Here is a 25,362-nt window from a genome sequence, read left to right on the forward strand (position 1 = left end):
AATGAGTCACAAAGGTTTCTATCACTCGGGTTTTCTTTTGTGGATTGCGAAAGCATGATTTTATTATGAAAATTCCTTCCATGCTTCCATGTCAGCAGGCAAAAGCAGGAGGGCAAGAGCAGAGTGCTAGCAGGTATGCTTTGGGAGGTTAGGCTTTGCCTTCTGCCTTTAAGAGGAAAAAACCACAATGACCTTGTGTTGAGACACCAATTCTAGTACTTTTTGTTAACTACTGGCTGCAGATGTTTGGGTGGTATTGGGGGCCCATTACTGCTACCAGAGCAGCTGCAGCTTTGTAAAGGAGTGTTCCTTGTAAAGGATAGACATCCAAGTTTAGGGTTCTGTCCAGGATGCAGGCAGAAAGGAATACAGCATTTTGTCAGGCAAAGTTTTTCTTTCTCCACAGTTCAAAGCTGGAGTTTGGGAAGAGTGGGAAATTATGCTGCTTATCACAAGGGAATAGCAAGAGGACAGTGCAGAGCACGTTCTTCTTACCTAATGCTGGGACCCAAAGATGTGTCTGTGCAGAGGAGAGCCTGAGGTCTTCCCCTGCTATGCCAAGCACGTCAGCAGGCTCCCTGCTCACTCACTGTGCTGCTTTTTCCCAGCTTCACAGGCAAGGAGCCCCATCCCTGTAGCTCATATCCCCAGTACAAGGAGGATTAAGAACTTCTGGGCCAAATGGACTTGTTTCTAACAACCAGAAAAAACCCCAAAGAGATGCAACTCCCTGTTCTTTCACACTTAGTCACCAGCAGAAGCCAGAAGATTTTTACTTTGGAGGGCATCAGTCTGGTGAAAAATGCTACCGTAGGTGCTGCACAGATGTCTGGTTTTGCAAAGTTTCACCAGCAAATCATACTTGCATGACTCATCAGACTTTTGAAAACATTCAGACACTCTCACCTGCTTCCCAATGGAGTCTGGCCCCATTCCAGCCCTCCAGAGCAGTGTCCAGTCACCTACATAGCATGATGCTTGTAACTTGCTCCTCCCTAAAGGGCACGGGGAAAAAAAATCCTACCACTGGGGCATGGCATTGCAATCTAAATGCACTTGACTCACCCACAAGCATCTGATATCAAAAAAGCAAAACAAACCCACCTGGCAAAGCAAATTGACAGAGTTGCCACCCTATAACACTCTCCATTTACCAAAGCATCTGTCTGGAGTGCAGCCCTGGGTCGTGTTTGCACTGTGGCCCCCCACGTGAAAACCAGCCTGGCCCCCTTGGCCAGCTCATGCCTTCACACCTGAGACTGGATGCACAAGTGGTATTTCCCAAACAAAGTGCCAGAGGAGATACTTCCTCTTCCCCTCATGAGATGTTTTTGCAAATCAGCTGAGAAACAATGTCTCATATGGTGCTCATTATTTTTAGTAGACACTGCTGGATAGGACTAAGTTGAATCACTTTCCTCCCATTAACACAAGAGGGTGTGAGGGCATGATGTGCATCCATGGAGGCGTAAGGAGGCCGGACAGGAAGAGTTGGGGATATAATGCGTTGCCTTTCAGTCTGGCAGGGTTTCCCCTGAAGCAGGTGACTGTCTGATGGTGGGACTGTCAGTGAGCAATAGTCCCAATATCTGTTACAGCTGTAAACAAGGGTCCTCACCCAAGTGCGTCAGGACATTGTCTGGCCCGTGTAATAAACAGGCCACACCAAGACTGCCCTGCCTTCTCACGCATGGGCTCTTTGCAATGCAATTCTCACCAGCCCTCTCAAAGTGTGGAGGTTGGTGTCACTCCTTCAGCAACAGGAGGTATCCCATGAAATAAATAAAGAAAGAAAGAAAGAAAACGGTTTCAGCCCTTTCATCTTCAGCCATTTCATCTTTGGTGGCTTTGGTGTCATTCCCTCATCCCCATGAAAGGATGGTGGGAGCACCACGAGGATCAGAGACTCAGCTCCTCCATGACATAGTCATCACTTGAAGGGGCAAGGAACCTTTTTGTAGTGGACAGGCCAGCTTGCAAATCTAAGAAAAAAAATTACTTTCAGCAGCAACCCCAAATAAGGCAAATCATAGGATGCTGGCACTACCTCCCTCAGCTCCTGGGTCCAAGCTGGGATCACAGTCCCCTACTGCATAGTAGAAATTAAGGGCAGCATTCTGCTTCCACCTTCTGCTTTGTGCTCCTGACAGGGATGCTACAAAGCCCCAGCAAAGGCAGAAGGCCACAGTCATGTCTGCTGTGCTTGGGATTAGGAATTAGGGAGGCAATTTTTGACAAGAGCAGCTGGATACTGGACGTTACCCAGCACCACCATAACACATCAAGGAAATGGCTCTGGTATGTAGGGAAAAATCCAAGGAATTTCAGCACCAGGTAACTTGTTTGCTCAGTGCAACGGTATCAGACTGATTCAGCTGCACGGAGGGTGAGGCCAGCACATATGCAATTATCAGTGGAAATGCAGGAAATTCTGCATTTAATATTGACTAACTTCACAAAATACCGTGGCTGACACAAAATATCCTTTTAGTCACAGCTTTACACTCCATGGGATGGAAGAGCAACTCCCTGCTTTAATGAATGATGTTTATTTGCATGAAATGTTCTTTCGTATCATCATTAAAAGTGAGGGGTTTTGTAAAGGAAAAGAACTTAATTATTGCACTCATTATCGATTTGTGAAGTCTTATAGCTGGGTCAAGTGCTTTAATAAACACAGTTACATGAAAGAGGAAGTAATGAGTCCAATGGAGTCCAAAACGGCTTTTACCAAAGGCTGATGGAGACAGTCTGGTTTCAGCCATGCTTCTGAGAAGAAGAAACACCTCATTTAACAGAGGTGGTGGGGAATCAGTCCTAGATAATGCAGATCATTTGCTCCCCAGGCATCTATTGGTGTAAGGCTGCTGGACACAGGAAGAAGGGGCTGCAAAAGCAGTTACACAACCAGTATTGCATGGAAAGGAAAAAACCTAGCACCCAAATGCTGGACCAAAAATTTCCCAGCACCAGGCAAGAAGGCATGGGCCAGGGACTGGCAGCACAGAGGCAGCAGGGTGGACATGTCACCTGTGCAGCTATGGCTGGCTCTGTGGCTGACCCTGCATGGCCATGGGCACCATGAAGTGCAGCCCAGGGCATGGTCTGGGAAGGTTTTACTTCTTTTTGTCATTGCAGTGATGTGATGCCCTGTGGCATCACTTCTCTGTGTTCATGGGTGTCATACCCAGCCACCAGCTGCCCTGCTCCTGGCCAGCCACAGACTTCAGGGTGGCCTGTGGGAACCTTCTCCCCAAGGGCCCTCCTTTATCGCATCCCAGCTTGGGGACAGTGACCATTAGCATCTGGCCAAATGTGGTAAAGTGGCATTTTTGATACATTCCTGGAAACAGAGAAGAAGGAACAGGTACACCAGAATCACCGACCCTATTCAGGTTGCATCCAGTGATGCCAATAGGGAATGGGAGAGCAGCAAAGCTGTAAAAAAAATGAGAAATGAAATGTAACTTCTTAGGTAGAATCATGTTTCAAGTTCCTCATTTTCCTGTGCCCTAAGGTTTTCACAACTGAGAGAAGTAAAAATTTTCTAGTACTTCACGTCTTGGTGGATAAATGAAGTCACATGTACTAATTGGTTTACAGGTAAGTTCATAGTGTCTTCTTGCTCTTTACTTATCTACTGACTGCGGCAGTTAAGAGTTCAATTAAAGATATTAAAGACTAATCTTACAAGAGCCAGGCTGCTTAGAGGTTTGAGACCTGCTGACCCCAGCTCAGGCCACGTGTTGGAGAAATCAGGACGGACAGGAAGATGGATAAGGGGGAGTCAGTGAAAGAGAGGAGAGGAGCTGGGCTGGCCCAGCACTGGTGACAGCAGGGGGGAGCGGAAAGGCAGAGGAAATTATGACTGAAAATATCTTCTTCCTTTTCACCATGCAGCCCTGGGGGCAGAAGCCAGGGTCCAGCTGGGGACAGGTGTGCTGAACCAAGCTTGAGGGTACTACACACCCCACCCTACAGCTTCCCATCCTTCTCCTAGCCAATCTGCTGGCTTTATGCCTTGCAGTTTCACTACACAACAGCACAGACTCTGCAGCATCCCTCATCATCATGGCTGTGTGCAAGGCAGAGGGACAGGGAAAAAGGGGTCCCAAGGCACACGGAAAACTGGTACACCACAAAGCTCCTCCTCTTCCCCTCCAGCCCAGGAAAGGGTCCACGTGCCCAGAGGGCAGGCTGGGAGCCAGCCACACGGCCCTTTCCCACAGGATGAGTCAACAGAAGCTGTGCGCTTAGAGCTTCTTGCTCGCTTGCACCCTTGCAGCGTGGCACCCAGAGAAGGAAACCGAAAGCAACCACAGCGGCTTTCTGGAGCACAAACCTGGGCTTGAGGGAAATGCCCTCTGCACCACTGGCATAGGAGGGCAAATGCCTTCCTTCCCCTTGCATGAAACCCCCCTGGCCCTTTCAGGCAGCACTGTGCACAGGAGGAAATGGTGAGGCCAGGCCTGGCACGAGGCGCAGGTGATGGGTACACCAGGGAAAGGTCAGGAGTGCCCTGTGCCACGTGGGAGTGCTGCTGCAAGTGCCCAACCCAGCAGGCAAACACAGAGCAATGCACACGAGCCTGCAGTGCAGATATAAACACTCCAACTCACCAGGCCCTTCCTTCCTCCAGCTCAGCCTGCCCCGCAGCGACCAGCTGACGTGTCTGTGTGCTGCCAGGCAGCCTACCATTTTGGGCACCTCCGGCATTCCACACCTCAGAGCGGCTGAGAGGAAAACTTCCTGGGCTGGCTCATCTTTCCATGAAGAAGGCTTGCTTTGGCCAGCTGTGCAGTGACTGCACAGTGACTTGTGTCTAAAAGAGTGGCCCACTTGATGTCCCCAGTTTGGAGGCAGTGGTCTCCACCTCCCAGTATGAGCTCCACTTCAGCTCCACTCCATCCACAGAGTGTCTCCAGCCCAGCCTGTTCCACCAGCTCACTGTGGCTCTGAAGGGAATTTTATCCCCAGAGTAGGTGGGAAACTAGAACAATACCAGGTTAGGCCTAGCTTTATAAAATCATTCTCTACACATACAACCCATATTCCCTTACAGCCCAGGGTCTGGACATGCTCCAGGGACTGCTGCTTTGATGAAAACTCCACATTTTCCTGGAACAGGACAGGAAAAAAAAAGATACTGAGGCAGGTTTTATAAAACATCTCATACCACTTCTTAAATGCTTGAGTCCTCTTCACAGTGGCAGTTTTTAAGGGGGTACTATTTTCATTCTAGCTTAGATGCACATCTGGATAGCATTTACAAAGTCTTTGACTGCTCTCCCTGACATGTTTGTCCCTGCGATGCCAGTTCCAACTGTGGACCAGACAGACTGGCATAACAAATTAAATATCTAGAGAAGTACTAAGGATACAATTTATTTTCAAAATCACTAAAAAACCCAAGCAAAACAGTATATGGCAATACAGATTGACATAGAAGGGACAGAAATCAAAAAATGTACAATCTATTTCATGTTATTGCACTGACTTTTTTATAATATACAAGGCATATTAAACAGTTTTAATTAAAAGAAGTTTTATTTATATAAATAAAAGTGTAAATATACAATATTATACAATAAGTGTATCAGACTAACACACAAAATCTACCTACAGTGGGATCCCCATTTCTCTCATGAGCTAGTCTACTCTTCATCAATATTTTCACTTGTACATTTACATAACCTAAACATAGAAACAGGTAAACATTCCCACCTGGGAACACTTCCTTCAGAATTTGACAAGAACCACTGCAGAACATTTATCAGGGTTAATTTTAAGTGAGGGTCATTAGGAAATATGAATCACTTAACAGTTTCTTAATATTTATCTGTCCTTCTATTATTTTTTTTAGCGATAAAATGACCAAATGTTTTTCCCTCCCTAATCTCAGAGTTTTCAATACAGATGCAGTCCCTAGAGAAGCTGGAAAGAGCTTCCAGGTACAAAAGGTTGCAGAATATGCAATGGCAGTATCTCACTGCTCTCATATCCACGATGTGCTCCTTCAGCTGCCCCACGCCTGGATGCACCACAGCCCTAAACCTTCTGCATCTAGGAGCAAACTCCCCTTGTCAGAATGCCTTCAGCTCCCTGGTGAATAAATGCATAATTTCATCTTGATTTTTTGGTCTTCTAGGATGCAGCTGCCAAGTCTCTGGCTCTCCTAGAATTTGGCCAGCACTCCAGCAGGGTGAAGGATCACCATGGGAACTGATAGGCAAATATCAAGGCCAAAAATGGTTGTGATCCTACGGAATACTGATGAACTAATGCAACATCCTCCATCATTTTAGTGCAACCAGGCTCTCAGAAAAAGAACATTTATTTTGCCCTGTGTGTAACCAAAAATTCACTACATCTGCTTGGTCTAACCATCTTGTCTGCAATTAAGCAGACACCCATGCTGCATAAATCCTGGAGCTTTTTTAGGGCATGTCACCCCTAGAGAGATGTCAGGAAATGCTACTGTAATCATACCAACATCGGTGAAGATGTTGTTCTTTCACAAGGAAAAAAAAAAAAGGTATTTTCAGGAACAGAAACAATCAGGGTTAAATACAATTCTTCTGCTTGCTCTAATGTTAGTAGAGAAGTGTTATCTTTCTACCCATAGTAACTATTATCAGATTTAAAACATTAAACCTATCTTTTAAATTATAGCTACTACTGAATCACACACAAAAATCCCCATTTCTGTTTGCTGTTACTCAGCCAACACTTATCTACGTGCATGTAAAATAAAATACTGAACAGTATCTGATTACTGAAAAAAAAGCCTTCTAAATCACTCACAATGGACAGTACCGGCAAATAAGCATCTGAAAATACCACCACGTATCATCTTAAGACACGTCAAATTAACTTTAATTTACAAAATGAAGACTCTACCTTTGAGCTCACACCAGGAGTGAGGAGACATATGCCTCCCTGCGATGGAACCTTCGGAATTCTAGACTGTGGACTGAAAAAAATGCCATTGCCTAAAACACAACTGTGATTTACCACATTAAAGTAGCAAAAAGTCAGTACTGCACTGCACGTATTATACGTATACAGGTATGCATTCACTACGCTGCATTAAATTCCACATGCATTTTATGTATCTATTATACACTCTATTACAGTCGGATTTTGGTCATTCCTGAACAAGGCCTCACCACTCAGCTGTCCCTGCTAAATCATCTTCTCCCTGTTTTTCAGCAAATACGCAGGGTAACCTCTTTTATCCCATCACAGGCCTGGAATCTGTGTGGTCCTCCAGTCCTAAGAGCTGCATCCTCCTGAAGCCTCTCCCACCACGGAGGTGACTGGAGGCATGGACCAGTCCCGACAGAGTGGCTGAGCTTTGGGTTCACAGGGGACCCAACTCCACAGTCATCTCACAGCACTGAACCTGAATTAGTTTCACAGAAATCCTGCAGGCAAAGGAGCTGTAGGACTACATGCAGTATTGCCTTTCCTGTAACCAAAAGCTGTATCTCTCCCTGGATTCACATGCTAACACATCACAGAAAAAGAATTAAACCTATTTATTCATTTTTAGGCAAATATTGCACAGCTTTTCTATTCATCTGGTCTCAGGTTGCCTTGCAGAACTGAATTTTCTTCTGCTCATCATGAGCTGCAGTCTAATGAAGCTGTCACAGAGATGAACCCAAGTGAGTGCTCCACTAACCTGGAAGCAATTGCTTCAAGCACTGCTGAATAAAAGTAAATAAACTGAACTACAGTATGATCTTGGGGAAGGGCCAAGTGACAAGCCCAGACCTTTTTGTAACAACTACGCAGTGTCTTGGCTCACTGAAAAGAGAGGCAGCACTTCAGACTTGGACTGGTTCCAGGCCGAGGACTCTTCACCCTGGGGATGTTGGCTGCAAGCAGTCTCCAGCCTAATGTGATGTACAACCTGAGCACTGTGGAACAAACAACTTGTTCTCAGCTGATAAGGACACTGGCCCATTTCCTCCTGTATGCATTTTATGCTGTTTAGCTATCCCAGATGTAGGAAGAGAAATAACAGAGTCTAATCTCTTGCACCCATACACTCTCCTCCCAGCACAGCAGACTAAGCAGCATGGCCCACTACTGATACCTCTTCTGTGAGTAGAGGTGAGAAAATCCAAACTAAGCCCCTGTGGCATTGCAACCCTTTCTCTTTTGCTGTGCCCAACACCACGGTTTCTCCCATCTACACAAAGAGTTTTCATTTTCACCACTCAGAACTCTCAGTATCAGCCCAGTCCTGATGCAGTTGGGCGTACTTGCATCATCCACACACATATTCTCAACCCACTCTCACACAAGCAAAAATAAATATTGGACAGGAGAAAACAAAGAAGACCAATTAAAAGCCACCACAAATATGGCCAGCTCAGATTTAATCTGTTATAATCCCCATTTTCAGATCACCACTTCTCAGCTTGAGTCTTTCAAGTTGGACAGCCTCAAACCTGTTGAAGATAAATAAAAGCAGCCCAACTTGCAGACGTTCTTAGCAGTCAATGAAGTCTGTGGGATCTGTAAGTGCTCTGCACCCAAAATTATCCCCCTTTTAAAAATATATATATTTTAAAGGTGCCTAACATTAGAAGCCTAAATTTGAAAATTCAGACCCCAGCTTTTTATCGCCCCCATTGTAATCATAACTAACAACTCAGTATACACCTTGGTGGACAATCACCTATTATATGGACATGATTTTCTTAGAGATTTCTACTGCATTAACACCAAGTGCTTTCAGACACAAGTTGCACCTAGAAGTAGATTCAGTTGTGGTGGATGCTGAGTTAGTTCATTAATTTAAGGAGGATTTTTCAGCTTTGCAATAAAATGCTTGTATTTTAGGCATACAAGTTGTGCAAAATTATACTCTTTTGTCATGCACTTTTAGCAAAACTGCACTTAGAAGAATAAAGTGAGATTGTTCCAGACATTCTCTTATTACAACAAAAAAAAGGACCAGACCCTAAGGAAGTGTCCTTAAGTCTTATTACAGCTAAGTGATATAGTACAGTCTAAAACCCACCCTTGTCAACAGGATGGCAACCAACAAGTTCTACTACCAACACTCTGCAAGATACTAAAAATATCAGGGACAGGCACAGTGTTATTTATCTCAGTCAAAATACTTTAAATCAAACCCAGGAGAGGTCTTGAAGTTCCAATAAAACTGCCCCACAATACAAAATTGTCTCTAACTTTTGGCTTCCTTCATCCCCAATCATTAGGTGAGATCTTTGAAGCTCATCACACGCTTGCTCAGTGGTTCTCCAAGGCTCTTAGCACCTCTCTGTAAAGCATTAAGACACTTCTGTGTGACTTTATAAACAAAGACAGCTTTAAGACAGTTATAAATGGTTTGTCTTAGCAAGTGTTATTAGATGTAGTGTTTCCATCATACTGCAGTTCTGTGTTTTCTGATTAGCAATTGAACAGGCCCCTCTGGCACAGATTTAATGATGTTCCAGGCATCGTAATGCATGAGCCCAATTAATGACTTCCCACTAACAGCAAGAATTTCATCTCCAGTTTCTATGTTTCCAGATTGCTCCGCAGCACCACCTAGAAGCAAAAGTGGGGAAAATTCAGTGTTAAAAGAAAAAGAAGTGAGCCCACAAAAATCTGCTTTCCACTGGGATGAAATAAACCATTTTTTCCAACTTCATCCAATTTCAATACAAGTCACTAATCTTCACCACAGCTCTAGCAAGCTACCGCATCTGCATCTCACAGAACAGGTTATTTAGAAAAGATGTTCTCAGAAAAGATGTCTGGTTTTGAAAGAAACAACATAAGTGTATGAAATATGCTGAATGTTATCTCTGTAGTTGTAAGAAAACCTGGTTGATAAAATAACCACGAAGGCTGTATGTGGCTTGGATGTATTCCTCAACAGGGATGGGAAAAGGACTGTATGTAGGGATGTAAATGAAGGAACTCAAAAATTAAACATGCCCTTTACCCTAAGAAGAACTTTCTAGAGAGGGGAGAAACACACACACAGACAGAAACTAATAAGCAATTCAGTAAACACCTGTTTGATTTTTTATCTTGATGAGGGAATAAATCACTAAAAAGTAATTCTGTAAAAATGCTGTGCACATGTAGTTTCATCCAGAGTTTCAGCCACCTTCAGAAAGGGCCTTGTTCTTCACTAAACTGACATATGAAAGTCACAGCATAGTTCTGGGATTTGTTTTCTTTCTATGTATGGTTCATATAAGTTTAACTACCTGCTGACAAACAAAGCACCCACAATGGGCAGTTTCTGACTACAAATATCCCATATTCTTAGCAAAAATCCAATACTAACATTTAAAAAGAAAACAAAAAGACAAAAACATGGTAAAATTCATAACTGGGCATAATGCAGGGTGGTGCTTCAGTACCATGTTGATTATATAAACTATGCATTTCTTAGAAAAGAGAACTGGATAAGGCATGAATGTCTCAGACCACTGTATAGATGATTGCTGCTGTAGTCAAACATCTAGAATAGTGGACAGACCCATACTTAATAAAGTAGATTGCTTCACATTTACTAGCAGATGCAATCCCTAACCATTCCCAGGAGTGTTTTTCTTTTAATGACCACTTTGGCCTAGTAAATGGCAATAAATGAGACCCACAAAACCCACCCTTGCTTCAAAAAAATGCTGAGCACAGTAATTGAAATGTCTGTACAATGCACAGACAAAAGGAAAATGGGAAAACATCGACTGCATGCATGTAGTACCTTTAAATATCCTTTTTACAAGCAAGGGCTTATCCCCAGCAATGGAAGCTTTTCCACCATCGAGACTGAATCCCAAACCAGCAGAGGTTTTCAATAATTCAACGCAGATGACATCATTCATGTCCAGGTTTGGATCTGCAATTGAACATGCACAGCATCTTGTTATGCAGATAACAGTGAATAGCAAGTTGTGTTTGGTTGGTTTTTGCTTTTGATGCAGTGATAGGACAATTGAGAGTTCAGTTACTCAGACTAGGAGATGCCACCAAGTTTCTCAGAAGGGAAGGTGCTCTATTATAGCTGTGAATGGGAGACAGTAAAATATGCATTTACACACAGGGACATTTTCATTTTGCATGTTCAACAAAAACCTGCCAAGGCAGGTTTTTTGGGCAAAATTATACCTAGCAAATTTAGCAAATACTCTAAATATCAACAAAATAACTGAAAAAATAAAAAAATAGGGAGTGGAGAGCATTTATTTTTCTTTCATTTGCTCCCTTTGCTTATTCAATGAATTACATCTTTTTAAGTAACAGGAATGAATGAACTGTCTAATTAAGCAAACGTTCCATTCTCTTAAGCAAAAATCTGTAATCACTTACTAGGGTGAAAAATTGTTTCTAGTCTCTTATCTATGTATTTAATTATAATTAACTGTAGTTGTACCATGCCTCCTACATAGCAGATATTTCTGATGTGCAATATTGCTGTAGCTGACTTAAAACATGATTTTGCTTAGGAGGAAATAAATCTGCAGTTTTGGAAAACAGGATCCTCTTTGCCTTGTGTGAATGTAATAATTATGTAGTCTGTGTTATCACAAATTACTGCCACTGTTATCTTGGACACCTTTAAACGTTATCTAAACATCTGGTGATGCCCTTTGCCTGAAAGGATGGAAAGACATTCTGAATAACCCAACACTATTTTGTTTATGAGATAATGTTGCCCCCTAGTGCCTGGACCCAGCAGATATTCTGCATTTGTCAGGGTGCAGATGTAGGGAGTTTAGGGCAGAGAGGAATTCTGAAGTAATTACACAGATTATATCCATGGGAGCAATTCCAGAAAGGCTGATCCATTAATTAACAGAGTGCTTTTTTTCTTTTTTTTTTTTTTTTAAGCTGTGTTACAAAGTCGTATCAGAAAACCCAGTGTAAGCATAAAACAAAAGAAACTGCTCCAGATTTTTTTTCTGTTTTTGTGTCCTTGTTTTGAGGGTGGACAGAGCTGAGTGCCTGGTGTTGCCCTGGAATGGGGAAGCCCCTGGCTATGCCCTGCTCCCCAGCAGCACCTTTCAGATAGGTGCTGAAGGGGTTTGGGCCTTAAATCTCAAAAAAATTTCAGAGGTCTCTTCCTAACACCCTAGGTGCAGCCTCTATGGCTGCACCAAAATGCTGTCTTGTTCCCAAACAGGAACCTAATATTCCACTCATACATTTCCACTTAAACCATTTGTCCCTACTTTCCTATGGGATGGCTGACTTCAATAGGCTTACTTCCATTTGCTGCAATATAAAAATAAGTTTTTCTACGTTTCTAGTAGAAACAGTATGAAATCTGCTTTTACAAAGAACGAGCTCAGTCCCTACGCTTATAAATGGCAGGGCATGGGACTTTCTTTTTGACATTTTTAAAAATTATTTCTGGTTTTTTTCTGTCTTGCATTGACTGCTGTTATTACTTAAAAGGAGTTTATCCTGGATTGGAAGAATATGTGGAACCACTGACCTAAGTAGAAATTGGATTCAGCCCTAAATTAGGTCTTCTAAGTTTGCACCTTGTTACAATAATTAAAAAAAAGACCAACACAAACAACCAAACCCCAAACTGTATTTAGGTTCCAAAGAGAACAAAAAAAATTTAAAGGTAATTTAATTTTCTCCCTTCAATCACATAAGGCACAGACACTCTTAATCTAAAACACATTGACATTTTTCTCTTCAGTCTGCTCTGCAAAGGAATCCTTCCAACTATTCTTGGACAAAGATCATACCTGTTCCTATTTCCATGGAAACATCCTTTCCAGACCCCACACATTTTCTGCCAGTAGCTGATATCTCAAGTCTGGAGGAATTGTTTGTTTTGTCTTTTTCCTTCTGGATGACAATAACTGCATATTTGTACAGCCTTGCCTGATGAAGAGTATTCAGAACGTCCCCATGGACTGAGTTTGCCAGAGATTTGCCATTGATTGACAGAACAAGATCTCCTCGACGGATAGTCCCTTCTTGAGATGCCACTCCCTTTGAAAACACTCTGTGGACCTACAAGAAAGGTAATTTTAACAAGGATGTTTTAACCTCATGATCACACACAGCGTTCCACAGGCCACACTGAGCAGAGACACTCTACCAAAATTTGCAGCCAGTGCCCACTACCTGGTTATCAAGCACACAGCATCTGCTCCAGTGAACACCCTCAAAGTGACTAGACAGAGCTCCATTTGGGCATGGGGGAATTCAGAGATCATGTTATTGAAAGGTCTTTTCTAAGACAAAGATAACCAAAACCAGCTAGGGAATGTAATATCAGAAATCACTTATGATTTCACTAAACTCCTCAAAGGCCTTCAGTTAACATATTTTAAGTGACACAGAGGTTAAATCCACGTCCGTGCCACAGCAACCACCAAGAACACTGCGGTGTGCAACACCCAATCCCCCAGTTCCCACTGGCTGGGACATGCATCCTGTGCTGTTTTCAAATGCACATTTCTAAACATCTGTGCACAGAAAGGCTCTGACTTACTGCAGCTGTACAAGTATTTAATTGTTTGCCTCAATATGGCTGATCAAATATCATGCAAATAGAAGGAAAGGGATGATTTAGCGGCTTGAAATGCATTTTTCTAGAGAAAAAAATACTCTATTTAGGGTGGATTAAACTTTGAGAAAACTTCCAGCAAGTTTAGATGTGTATCATTTACAAAAAGGAACAGAATAAAAGACTCAAGACCCAGTATTTAAGGACTTGCCTATTAGGCACTCTAATTTTAGCAGCCAGAATATGGTTTCCCATGGAGACAGTACTAGGTCTGCCAAGCAAATGTTCAAGGCAGCAAATCTGTGGACACATTTCTGCATTATCTTTAGGCATTTATCCTAATACCCGGACGAGCAGCAAGGCATCAGAAGCCTTTTGGCTCCATTTCCATCTCATTGTAGGGCCATGCTGAGATGGGCACCTGCTACAACCCCACAGATCCAATGAGATAAATTTCCAACCAGTCTAAGCTGGCATTCAAAGCTGGAATAACAGCCCCAAAAACAGATGAAGGCATGCAAATGTAAGTAGAATACAGTGGTCATGCCCAAAAATCTGCTGCCTTCCCTCAGCTGCTCACCTCCTCAGTACCTTGAAGCTAACTAGGCATTTCCATTTCTTCAGCCAAGTGTGGATAAAACATCTAAGCAGCTCAGTACCCAGTGGCAACCTTAAATCTAGCTAGGACCCAGAATCCCAGTAGGTCAAGAACATGATTAAGACCCCTTTACACCCTCTGAACAAAAAGCATCAGGAACTGACACTCATTTGGTCTCACGGCTAACAGAATTCAGGAAAAGGACATCATCAGTTCCTCAGTCTGAGAGAGCTCAAGATCTTATTTTTAGGTAGAGTCTCAGTCTCTAGGTAAGGAATTCTCTAAGGAACTCTCTTGGGTGGGATACTGTTGAGCCTTCCTCTTGCTCAGAGATGCCACTGTTTGGGCCAGAGACAGGGAACAACTTCTACAGTGAGAAAAGTAGAGGCCTGCACTCTAGACTTTGACCATATTCTAACTTAATGACGCTTTAATATAAAATACATTTATTTATATGGGTCTTGTCTAAATGCAAAACCCAGAAGATTTCTGCAAGGGCTTCTGCAGGCCCCAAAACTGAGGACATACCCTTCTTCTAACCTCAGCATTTAACTGATCTCTCTATTTCAGGGCAGAATTTAAATGTATATTTTGTGTTAAAAAAACCATCACACAGGACATGAGTTTTCTTGGATTTTTCTGTCTCACTGATCTGTTTTTGAACAGTCACTTTTTACATATCAATATCTTAATAGCACACTATCTTTGGTTCAGAATGCTGCTTAAGACTTAAAAAAACCCTAACCAGACAACAACCCTCATTTACTGACCACCTACAGATCTTACTAACTCAAAACTAACTCGTGACATAGTGTTTGCTGAGGTCTGCAACAATCAGTCTCACGATCTGAAAAATCCTTCAAAAACGTTGCTGCACAGAGTTTCCTTTCAAGGGCTGGAAATTAAAGTCTCCACTAAAAGGCTGTATGCACTGCAGCTGCATGCAGAATTTTATTTACATGCATAGGATTTAGATCTAGCCCACCCCATCCAGTAACAGATTTTTAAAGCCTGAAAGCATAATTGATATCCATCTCCAATAATAAAAATTACACTTCCCAGACACTCTGATTTCAGTAGCAGATGGTAAGCTGCTGCTTCTGAGAGACACTGTGAATGACTTGCAGTGAGTCTTGATAAATGAGTACTTGATCTAATCACCAGCCTACTTTAAAGTGAGCTTTGTAGAAAAATGACTTGCAGCCATCACTTACTGTGACTGATTTCTGTTCCAAGTCTATTCCTCCAGCAACACTAAATCCCAGGCCAGCTCCTTCTTCTTTGTGCAAGACTACAAAGTAGGTATCCTCTTTGCTCTAGAAGAAAAATGGAGGTTCATAGGAAGGGGAAGAAGAAACACAAAACCAAAAATTAAGACCAAGTACCCTCATAAATGACAAATTCCCAGTACCCACAAATTGTGTGAAAAGGTGAAAAAAGACTATTCAAGGAATTAAAACTGAGATATTAAATGCATTCACTTCATGTGAATTAAATTAATTCACATTCAAATTAATACTAGTAGCATTTATGAAGCAGCAGAAGAACTCAGGTGACAAGAAAGGTTTCTTCAGTCAGTCCAAGGCTAGGAAACAAAGTCAAAACTGGGGTAGTAAAATGGCACTAAACCTTGGGCAGCCTAATTTTTACTGGCTGTAGTCAGTTTTGCATTGTTCAACATTTTACAGTCAAAATTCAATATTCCCATACACCTTTCTGGACCAAGCACTGTACTCCTCAGTGAATTACTAACAATTTTGTTATCCAAATTCTTCTTCTTTGAAAGAGTAATATAGACGTAATGCAGGGCAGTTGCATCACCCTCTTCTCAGCAGGGGCTGGACAATCCTGCAAGGGGGAGTGGCTGCATTACTGAAGCTTGGAAAGGTCAGATAGGACAGCAGAAAAAACTTTCTCCTGGGAGATGAAAGTAAGGACCCTCTTAGTGACCTAAACATGACAGAGTAGTGCTGTTGTAGAAATGGGAGCATCCTGCACAGGAAAAAGACTGGCGCAGGTTTGCACCCAACAAGTCTGACACTGTCACAGAGATCACATTTTGTGGTGTAAGGGGACCTATAGAAAGGAATTTGGTGGAGCAGGCACGTAGTACTTATCTGTGGGGCAGAGCATCAGATGTACGAAGTAGAAAGCAGGTTTCTTAGTGTTTCCCCAGGATCCCATCTAACACCAGTTATTTCCAGAAATTGCCAGTACTCAAAGTAACAGCAAATCATTAGAGTCCAATATCTTAATCTATTTAGCATTAAATTATGTATTTAGTTCACTAAACATATTAATTCAGCATTTGCCTGTTGTTTCAGACAGCACAGGGTGCCACAGATCATTAGATGTTGTGAAACAACAATCAAATTCTTGGTCTCATGGCATGTTTCTCTGCCACATAGTATCTGTGGAAGATTTCCCACTCTAGAGGCATTTCTGCAAGGTCAGAAACTGATGTCATCCTGCTCCACATCACTGATCCATCAGCACTCAAGGAGAGAGGAGCAATGAGGCCAGAACACCTTTGTCCACAGTGTTTTGTAAATGCTAAGACCCGGCTCACCTGTACTCAAGTGAGAACAGCTTTATGTCTGGCTAGATAATAATAATAAAATAATAATAAAATCAGTTAAGTAACTACACTAGACCCTTTCCAAGCAATGGAAACACACATATCTTTGACTGTTAAGTACTGTTGTAACCCTTTTTCTTCAAGAGACCAGGCTCTTCCCGACACGTGATATCTCAACTTAATTTGTGTACACTGGTGAAGGAAGGAAAGAAAGTCAGCAGTTCAGATGTTAGAAGAGTTATTCAAGGATCATATGTGTTGGGCCAGTCAACAACACAGTCTGGATACTAGCTTCCCATTCCCAGGCTGTATTCTCTCCCTCCCCAGCCCCTGCTGGGGAGGGAGAGAATGCTGCTCCTTGCCAGCACACATAATATTGGGCAGAGACCTGGCTGTAGATGCTTACTGCTTTACTTGGACACACAAAGGACACACCAGGCCTCCAGAAATCACCTCTGTTTAGACTCTTAGCCAAAGGTACCAGTCATAGAGACCTAAATAAAATTACTTTTTAAAAATTAATACTAGAAGCATTTATTAAATTCTATCAGTAAATTCAGGACTGTTTAATGCAAAAGATGGTGACAAAGTCTTCCCAGAGAAGCTCTCAGTCCAAATCAGGCAGTCCGTCTCATTTTTCAGCAACTGGATAACTATGAATAACTGTTCTATTGTACATTCAAAATCCACCATTTGAATAGCACAAAATTTTCCAGAGTATGTGCCACATTGGGCTTAAATATGGATAAGAAACTATGCAGACAAGGAGTGCATTCCAAAAAGCATTCAGCTTTATAAATATTTGAGCTCTCAGGCTTTGAAAAGTGGCATAAATAAATAATCGCTCCAAAAACACATGCAAAATACTTTAGAGAACACTTAATTACCTCTATCCAGTTGTGCAATCCAATCCTAATTTTATCAGTAAACCTAGCTAGCCCTCTTGGCTCACCAAACTTTTGAGACTTGCATTCTTTAGCTATGCTGTCCCCTGGAAGGAGATAAAGCTAGATATTTTGGGGAGGTCCTTTCCCCCCAGTCCGTTCTATGTTTGAAATTGCAATCTTTGTGAACAAAACTCAAGAACACTCTAGATGCAGCTCAGCCAGCAGTTATGCAGACCAGATGGCAGTTTCCCTTCCAGCACTGTCATTATTTTATCAACTTCTGTTCTGATTTAAAAAGGATGTGGATGTATCCCACAAACAGAAACACCAAAAGCAGGGAAGTAATGCTCTGGCAGGCACTTCACTTTGGAAGCCTTCTTCAAACACCTACATAATGAAGCAGGTTATCTTGATACAAAAACCAGTTCCACAGAAGAGAACAGAAAGGTCACAAGGATCTCTTATAAAACACACTCTGGTGTTCAAGTTCAGCATTGAACAAAATAAATTAAATTTCTTGATTGCAGCTTCTAGCAAAAGGCACCAGGCACAAAGAGGAGCAGAGCATTCCCTGCACAGTGGGGAAACTGAGTCTGACCCAGATGGCTGCTGGAAAGCTAAATTCTGATGTGCAGTTACTGGGGGAGCCCAGATGGAGGAGTACTTTTCCACTTAAAATACGTTTACTTATTGTGACTCACAACTGCTTTTGAACTTCCTTATACAAAAAGCAATTCAAAATTATCACAGGTTTACAGCAGGCATTTAAAACCAGCATTAGTAAAATTAACATCAACTACAGTTGATAGTAATAGCCCGTCACAGAACTACTGGAGGAGCCCTGAAATACTTTGGAAAAGATTTTATCTACCTTTAAGAAAACTCTCAAAAATGCACCAACAACCCAGTTTTATCTTGTGGTTTTTACCTTTACTTGTGCTTTGACTTCTTGGAGCATAGCAGCAACATCGCATTTTGGTACTACCACTGACAAAACAGATTGCAGTTTTTGCTGGTCCAGGCTTGAGATGAGCAGCTGATCCAAGCTAAAATAAACATAAAAAGACAGAAGAGCTTTCTATTTCCTAACTTAGTAGAGATACATTTCACGTATACAGTGTAGGCTGCATTAGGATAAATGATAAAGAAGGAATCTTGAAAACTGGTAAGAAATGGTGTATGCTGGGAGAATAATAAGGGGCAGAGAAGATTATTTAAGAATAACTCTGAAAGTCAATCCCTGTTCTGTTCCCCTCATCTTTCCCTAATGGTTTTAACAACAGACATTGACAAGAGACAGCTACATCTGAAGACTACTTCTGGCAGGACAACAAGATCATTTGTCACCACAGGCTGTGCTGGCAGGCAGTGCTGTGCAGCCTTCTCCCCACCACTACTGCTGTGCTGTAACACGGCCAAAAACTGACCAAAACCAGCTAGAGGGGCCACAGAAAAGGAGCCTCACCATTCCAGGATAAAATGTTTAATCCTGTACTGAAGCCAAGACACAGCAGCATGGCAGCTCCAAGGCATCAGGGTCATGAATGGCAGCCCCAGACTGAGGGGGACAGCAGGCCGAACCGCGCTTTGGGGCAGACCTGCGGCACAGTGGAAGCTTTGCCTTGGGCAGGGATGAAACAGTAACAGCAAAGCTGATACCAACCTGATAGACCAGCTATTTCCCCGATCCAGAGAGCTGCCATGGGGCATGTCATCATCCGAGGCGGAACCCGGCGTCCCTGAGCCGCTGTCCCGGGGGCTGCAGGCTCTGATTCCCGTCCCGCCCAGCTCCACTGGGCTGCAGCGGGCTGCTGGAGCTGCCCCGCCCTGGGCAGGCGTGCCAAGGACTCTGCGGGGCGTGATTTCCAGCTCTGTCTTGAAGCAGGCGGGCTGCTGGGGCTCTGAGAAGTCCTCTCCACACAGCTTGTCCAGGTCGGGCATGCTGAGGGCTCTCAGCTCCCGCAGTCTGGAGCGGGACAGCGGCGGCCGCCCCAGGCCCCGGCTGCGGCGCACCTGGGAGGCCGAGGTGGGGAAGGCGGCCACGTCTGCCCCAGCGCCATCCTCCTCGCTCCTCTGGGGTTTTTCATCCCCTTTGCTACCCTCGGTCACACACACAGGCTCTGTGCCAAGGGGAGACTTGGCCACGGTGCTGGCTGGGCTGGGACTGCCACCGTAGGAGCTCAAGCTGCGCCGCAGCGCCCACGGTGACTCAGCGGAGCTGGATGTGGCGGCCAACCCACCACATGACCTCCTGGCAAGGGGCAACCTTGCAGCCGAGCATAGATCAATGGCCTTCACAAAGGGCCGGTCAAAATTCGCCAGGTTTTCAAAGGATTTGATCCTCTGTTTGACAGAGAAAGATGAAATCGGCTCATGTGGCCAGTTCAGCTCATAGTAATAGTAATTCCGCCTGAAGCTTCTCAGTTTATCAGCAGTGGGGTAGATAACGTCACTGGCTGAGGGGGACGTGCCATGGACCTTCTGGGCACTTTTGGAGATGTGCGCCTGCTCCTTTCCACTCTGGCTGTTAGGCAGATTCAGGTGAACCATCTTTAACATCCCTGTTGCTGCCTGTGGGTATTTCTCCTCTTTGGCAGTTTGGCCCTGGGGGCCCTGCACAGGGTGAACCTCTGCAACATGGCAGTCCTCCCTCAAGTGACCCGATAACTGGGATGGCATCGAGTAGGTCCTTGTCACAGGTTTTGACAAGCCACAGAGACGTCTGTCTCCAGCAGCATCTCCTCTTGAGAAATACTGCATGGTCCCCATCTCCTCAGTCAGTCGAGGCACTTCTGCATTCACCTCTTCTGCTTTCTCCAGCAATGGCAGCCGCAAAAATGATGCTGGTGAGGATGAGGCAGAGGAGGAGGAGGAAGGGGATGATGAGGAGGAAAGCTTCACCTCAATGAAGGTGCGTTGGATCTCCTGCCCTTCCAGGTGCTCCTGCTGAACTGAGGGGGACCCTAATGAAGAAGAGCAGGCTCCAGCAGCCGTTCCTTCCTTTTGCAGATCTAATTGCCTAAGGTCATCTGCACTATGGATGCTTTTGATTGTGTTCAGGTCTCCTCCAGGGTTATCAGTCCTCCCTTTCACATATTCAGCTTTTGGTATCCCCTGAGGAGGTGAAGTGACTATGGACTGACTGTCTCTGGCTCTGAAATCACCCACCTTAGCATCCTTACCCTGACACACCACAGCCTGCATGGAAACTTGCTTCTCTTTTGGCTTTCCCCATGCTAGCTCCCCACAGCCACATTTCATTTCACCACTCGTGGCTGGACTGCTGCTGCCATTCAGGAGAGGCAGAAGTGAATCTTCAGAAATTACCAAAGATGATTTATTTTCTAGCTCTGATTTCAGAGTCTTTGAGGCTGCTGAAATGCTCTTTCCAGGATCTGAGTTTGTAGGTGAGTTACGGGACAATGGTGTTTTCTTTCCCAGGAGTTTGGGGGATAGTTGTGGAGAAAGAGAAGCCCTTTTCTGATCAATCCCATTGGCTTTGGTAGGAGTAATGCCAGAAGAATCTGAATTTGTCTTTGCTTTGCTTTTGATGGTAAACCCTTTTAGCTTTGGTCCTGCTTTAGATTTCTGATTATTTAAAAGGGTGTCCATGATACTTTTTTGTGCCATTGCCTTAGACTCCTGACAGGATTTTTTCTGTGAGGACGGGCTGTGCGGTACTGCAGCTCCTTTGCAGTGATTTGTGCCTGAGCTTTGGACTTTTCCATTTGAAGACCTTCCTGAAGTAACAGAGTTAATTTTCTCATTTTTTCCTGGCAATTCATGAGTTGCATTAGCCTTTGGATCTTTAGATCTAGTGGGAAAGGGTGACCTGAGTGATATTCCTCTTGTTGACGATGCATTCACATGATTGCTGTCTGTTTTAGACAAGGTGGACAAACTGTTGGTTTCTTTCTTCAGCAAGCAATAATCAACAGCATGCTCACAGTCATCAACTGCCATTTCACTTTCAGATTTGGATCTTTGCTCATAATTACATCCTTCTTTCTCAAACAAGCTCTTCTCCAAAACAGTGACATTTCTAGCAGAGCAAAAGCTTGTCTTTTTGCAGTGCAGAGACCCTTTCTCTTCAATGGATTCACAGCATTTCTTATGTTCATTACTGTTCCCCAAATCCATCTGTTCTTCTGTACGTAAGGCACCATTGTTACAGAAAGAGTAAACTTCAGGGATACTGACTGAATTCTTTAGGATGTCTTCTTCTGGCAGGAGAACTGAGAAAGGAGAACACAAGGATGCAGAGGACACATTTGGACACTGTGAAGGACATGGAGTGGGACCAACATGATCTTCCAAACCTAGTTTGTTGATGCTTGTCTCCAGTGACCCACACATTGCACAGCCCTCATTCTGCAAAACTTTGCTGCTGCAAGGGTGCAGTGAGGATGAGCTTGTTCCAGAGGTGCGATGCTGCTCCTGTGCAGGCTTCTGCGGCTCGTCGTTCATGCAATAAATCTCAATTTGCTCCTCATCTGACTCTGTTACAGTAGAGCCTGTGGGGGCATCAGCAGCAGCACATTGCCCAAGCAACACCTCACCAGCACTGTCAAAGGCTTCTGTGACAGACTCTGCATCTGAGTGAGAATCCTCCGCAGCCCCATACATTGACTTTGGAAACGGGTCACTTCTCTTACCTTCCAGAGAGTTTGCTGCAGGCAACTCATCCTCATTTAAACTGCTAAAATTCCTAGAATAGTTATTTAAAGAGTTTTTATTCACAGTAAAAAGTTTGCCTGTGTTAATGGAGTCCAACACAGACAGCCTCAAAACCCCTTGTGCATTAGCTCCACAATTCACAGTTTTTTCCAGCAGCTCCTCCTTGGGTGCTCGTGGCTCAGAGCCGGGGCAGCCTTCGTCAGTGCCACAGCAGCACATGGTGGTGTACTCATCTCGGAGGGGGCTTTCTGCGCGCGATGGGGTGCGCGAGGCCCTGCCCTCGGGGGCACCCATCTGGCTGAGCAGGTCATCGATGTCGGTGACAGGGATGCCTGCACAGTCCTCCTCACGGCTGGCCCTCGGGCCACCTCTGTGCACGTCCCTGCTCGTGGCATCAGGCGGCAGTGTTGCTCTCTCCGCCGCGCAGCCACCGACAGCAGCCTGTAGACCTCCTCTTTCTCGCTTCCCAGAACTCTGTTCTTCCTCTGCTGTGAGGATGCTGTTGACATTGGCCTGATTTTGAGTGTCTATCCCTGGAGACAGGATGAGGTTTGTAAATCTGCTGACAGCTGCATCACGATTGAAAAAAAAAAAAAAAAGGAAAAAAAAAAGGAAAAGTCCTGTCAAATATAAGAAGTGATATAGAAAACACCAGGTTTTATTACAAAAATAGACACCCACACAGACTACATGTTTTCATTTTGATCTGCACTCCTCCTCTTCTGTAATGATGTTTACAACAACTCGAATTAATCATAACCATGTGTATTTGAGTAGTGCACAGAAGGGAGCAATCCACTTATCCAAGGTGAGCAGTCATGATCTGTTTAACTCTCATCTTTGAAATTGCAGCAGTCAAACAGCCAACTACCAAAATGTCAGCATGCAGTAAGTCATGCTGAGCAGCACTGCTTCTCATCACTTGTTTCATCTCTGAAGTTTCCAACAGAGACCCTGGGGAGCACAGAAAGCCCTGACATAGCAAAGGTGACCAGATAACACAGTGACAGTCTGTGCATAAACAACTTGGCTCTGACCCCTCAGCACTTTTGCAGGTGTTCAGTGCGACATGCATGGGTGACGTTATGCACACATTAAGCACATGGGCTTTACTCAATTTCTGGCAGACCTCTCCTGGCTTCCAGAACATGTTTAACCCACTCCTGCGCAGCACACCAAGCTTCCTGCCACTGCTGCACTCTGACACATTCCTGCTCACCCATTTCTCCACATCTTCAGCTTCCAGCACTTCACCCTACGCACCAGATTCCACCTCTCTACACTGCTTCTGAGACATGCATCCCCATTCAGTTACTATGATGTAGTGCCAGAAAGTGTACGGAGAAGGAGAGGCTATTCAGTGTCAGCATCCTTTCCTGCTCATTTAAAGATGCCTGCACATCTCTGTACTTCTCACACAAACCTGCACGATCACCCCCATCACTTAACTGAGGTACCCATGTTAAGAAGTGCTGATTCCTCCTGGAATCACCAAAGGAAAAGCACCTCAGGAGGGCAATCTCAAAGAATCAGATTAGAATTTGAAGTACTCCCCTGCTTCAGCATGGTGGATCACATGGAGACCACCTTTTTTGCCACTGGGGTAGGACAAGGGGAAGGGTGAAGTGCATCACAAAGTACTGCCAATGTGTCCTTGCCCCAATGCTATTGGTTTGAAAAGCCACAGTGATCTAAGGAAAGAAGAACAAGATCCTGCCAAGCCTGGAATTCCTTAAACAACTGGAAGTCAAGCATCTGGAAGCACTTTAGGTTCCCAGGTACACAAAGGTACACAAAGAGGATCATAAGCTAGAACAAAGCAAAATATTATGTTCTTTCTGAATTTGGAAAGTATGCTTTTCTTTTTCAAACACTCATTTCCACACCACATAATTTGTACAGTCTGTGGGGATTCATATATTGCTGTAGAAGCATAAATCAGCCCTGAGCAGAAAGCAAGAAGGTATCAAGTATTTCAACTCACACTAGAAAACTTTCTGTAATGAAACGTAAAAATAAACATTTTTCTAAGATTTTAGTTTTCTGTTTCATCTTCCTGCACTTTAGAGAATTCTGACATAATAAAACGGAAGGAAAGAAAAAAAGAAAAAGGGTTTTAGTGTCTTTATTGTCCATTCATAAAAACATCATTAGCACTTCAGATTTAAGAGAGACAGGTTTGATTATAAGGGGCCTATATATTTAATGAACAGGCACAGCAATAAAATGAGTTGTCAGGACAAGAGTCAATGCCATTTTAGTTCCAGGACTGCATCAAATGACTTAGACCTCTGCAAACACTGGCAGGAGGGACTTACTCTATGTGGGAACTTTGAATACCTCACACAGGAGTAGGTTTTCTCCCCTTATCACGGTGCCAGAGAGGACCCTGGAGCTTGACTTGGCGATGAAGTGCTTGGCTTGGGTCACCAATGCAGCCACAATGCCCCCCCCCATCCTCTCCTCTGAATCCATGTGGAAAACTAGGACAGCAGAAGGTCAGGCCCAGCAGATGCAAGGACATTTTGTTCACTTGTACCCAGAATAAATGGTACAAAAGCAGAACTTCTTTCTCACCTGACGCTGCCTTCTGGATCTCCAGGGTTACGGATGTGGGAAGACACTGCATAAGCAAACAGATTTCCTCGTACATCATCTTGCTGACGGGGATGCTGTTGATAGTGGTAATCTCATCTCCTACAGCCATCTTGCCCATTGATCCCTGATGCAAAGAGAGATTCAAGGAAATTATAAATACACATCAGAAGCCCTACAGAGATTGCAGGGAAGCAATTAATAGCTTATGAGCAACATCCCCTATTTCACGTCACTGCAGAGCACAGGTAACACTGCTGTCAGTTTGCCAGCACATAAATAAAGAACAGACTGTGTTTCTGCCAGGAGAGAATTAAAGATCAATCTAAAACAGGAAGGTCAAAAGATCTGCTGGTTTCTCTGGGAGATGAGTATCACGACGGAGGACATAGCCCTCTTAGTTAAATGAAATGGGAATAGATCAGCTCTAGCTTCTTCAGGACTGGAACACTGCGTGTCATTTTTTAATTCCATGCATGAACTACTTCTCAGGTGGAACTGTCTTAAACCA

General features: G+C 43.8%; 1 protein-coding gene across 4 annotated transcripts in view; it reads right to left on the reverse strand.

Moving 5' to 3' along the window:
- Window positions 1–5,535: 5,535 nt before the first annotated feature.
- Window positions 5,536–25,362, reverse strand: part of PDZD2 (PDZ domain containing 2) — a 137,689-nt gene continuing 117,862 nt past the window's right edge. For all 4 annotated transcript variants that reach the window (XM_084225054.1, XM_084225057.1, XM_084225055.1 and 1 more), the window contains 7 exons: window positions 24,834–24,978; window positions 19,243–22,825; window positions 18,508–18,625; window positions 15,329–15,430; window positions 12,747–13,017; window positions 10,748–10,882; window positions 5,536–9,573 (listed from right to left, as the gene is read on the reverse strand). In XM_084225054.1, the coding sequence (XP_084081180.1) occupies window positions 9,407–9,573; window positions 10,748–10,882; window positions 12,747–13,017; window positions 15,329–15,430; window positions 18,508–18,625; window positions 19,243–22,825; window positions 24,834–24,978 (4,521 nt within the window). In that variant the 3' untranslated portion in view covers window positions 5,536–9,406. The remainder of the gene's footprint in view (window positions 9,574–10,747; window positions 10,883–12,746; window positions 13,018–15,328; window positions 15,431–18,507; window positions 18,626–19,242; window positions 22,826–24,833; window positions 24,979–25,362) is intronic.

Source organism: Fringilla coelebs (assembly GCF_963513975.1).
Source record: "Fringilla coelebs genome assembly, chromosome: Z".
NCBI classification, from domain to species: domain Eukaryota; kingdom Metazoa; phylum Chordata; class Aves; order Passeriformes; family Fringillidae; genus Fringilla; species Fringilla coelebs.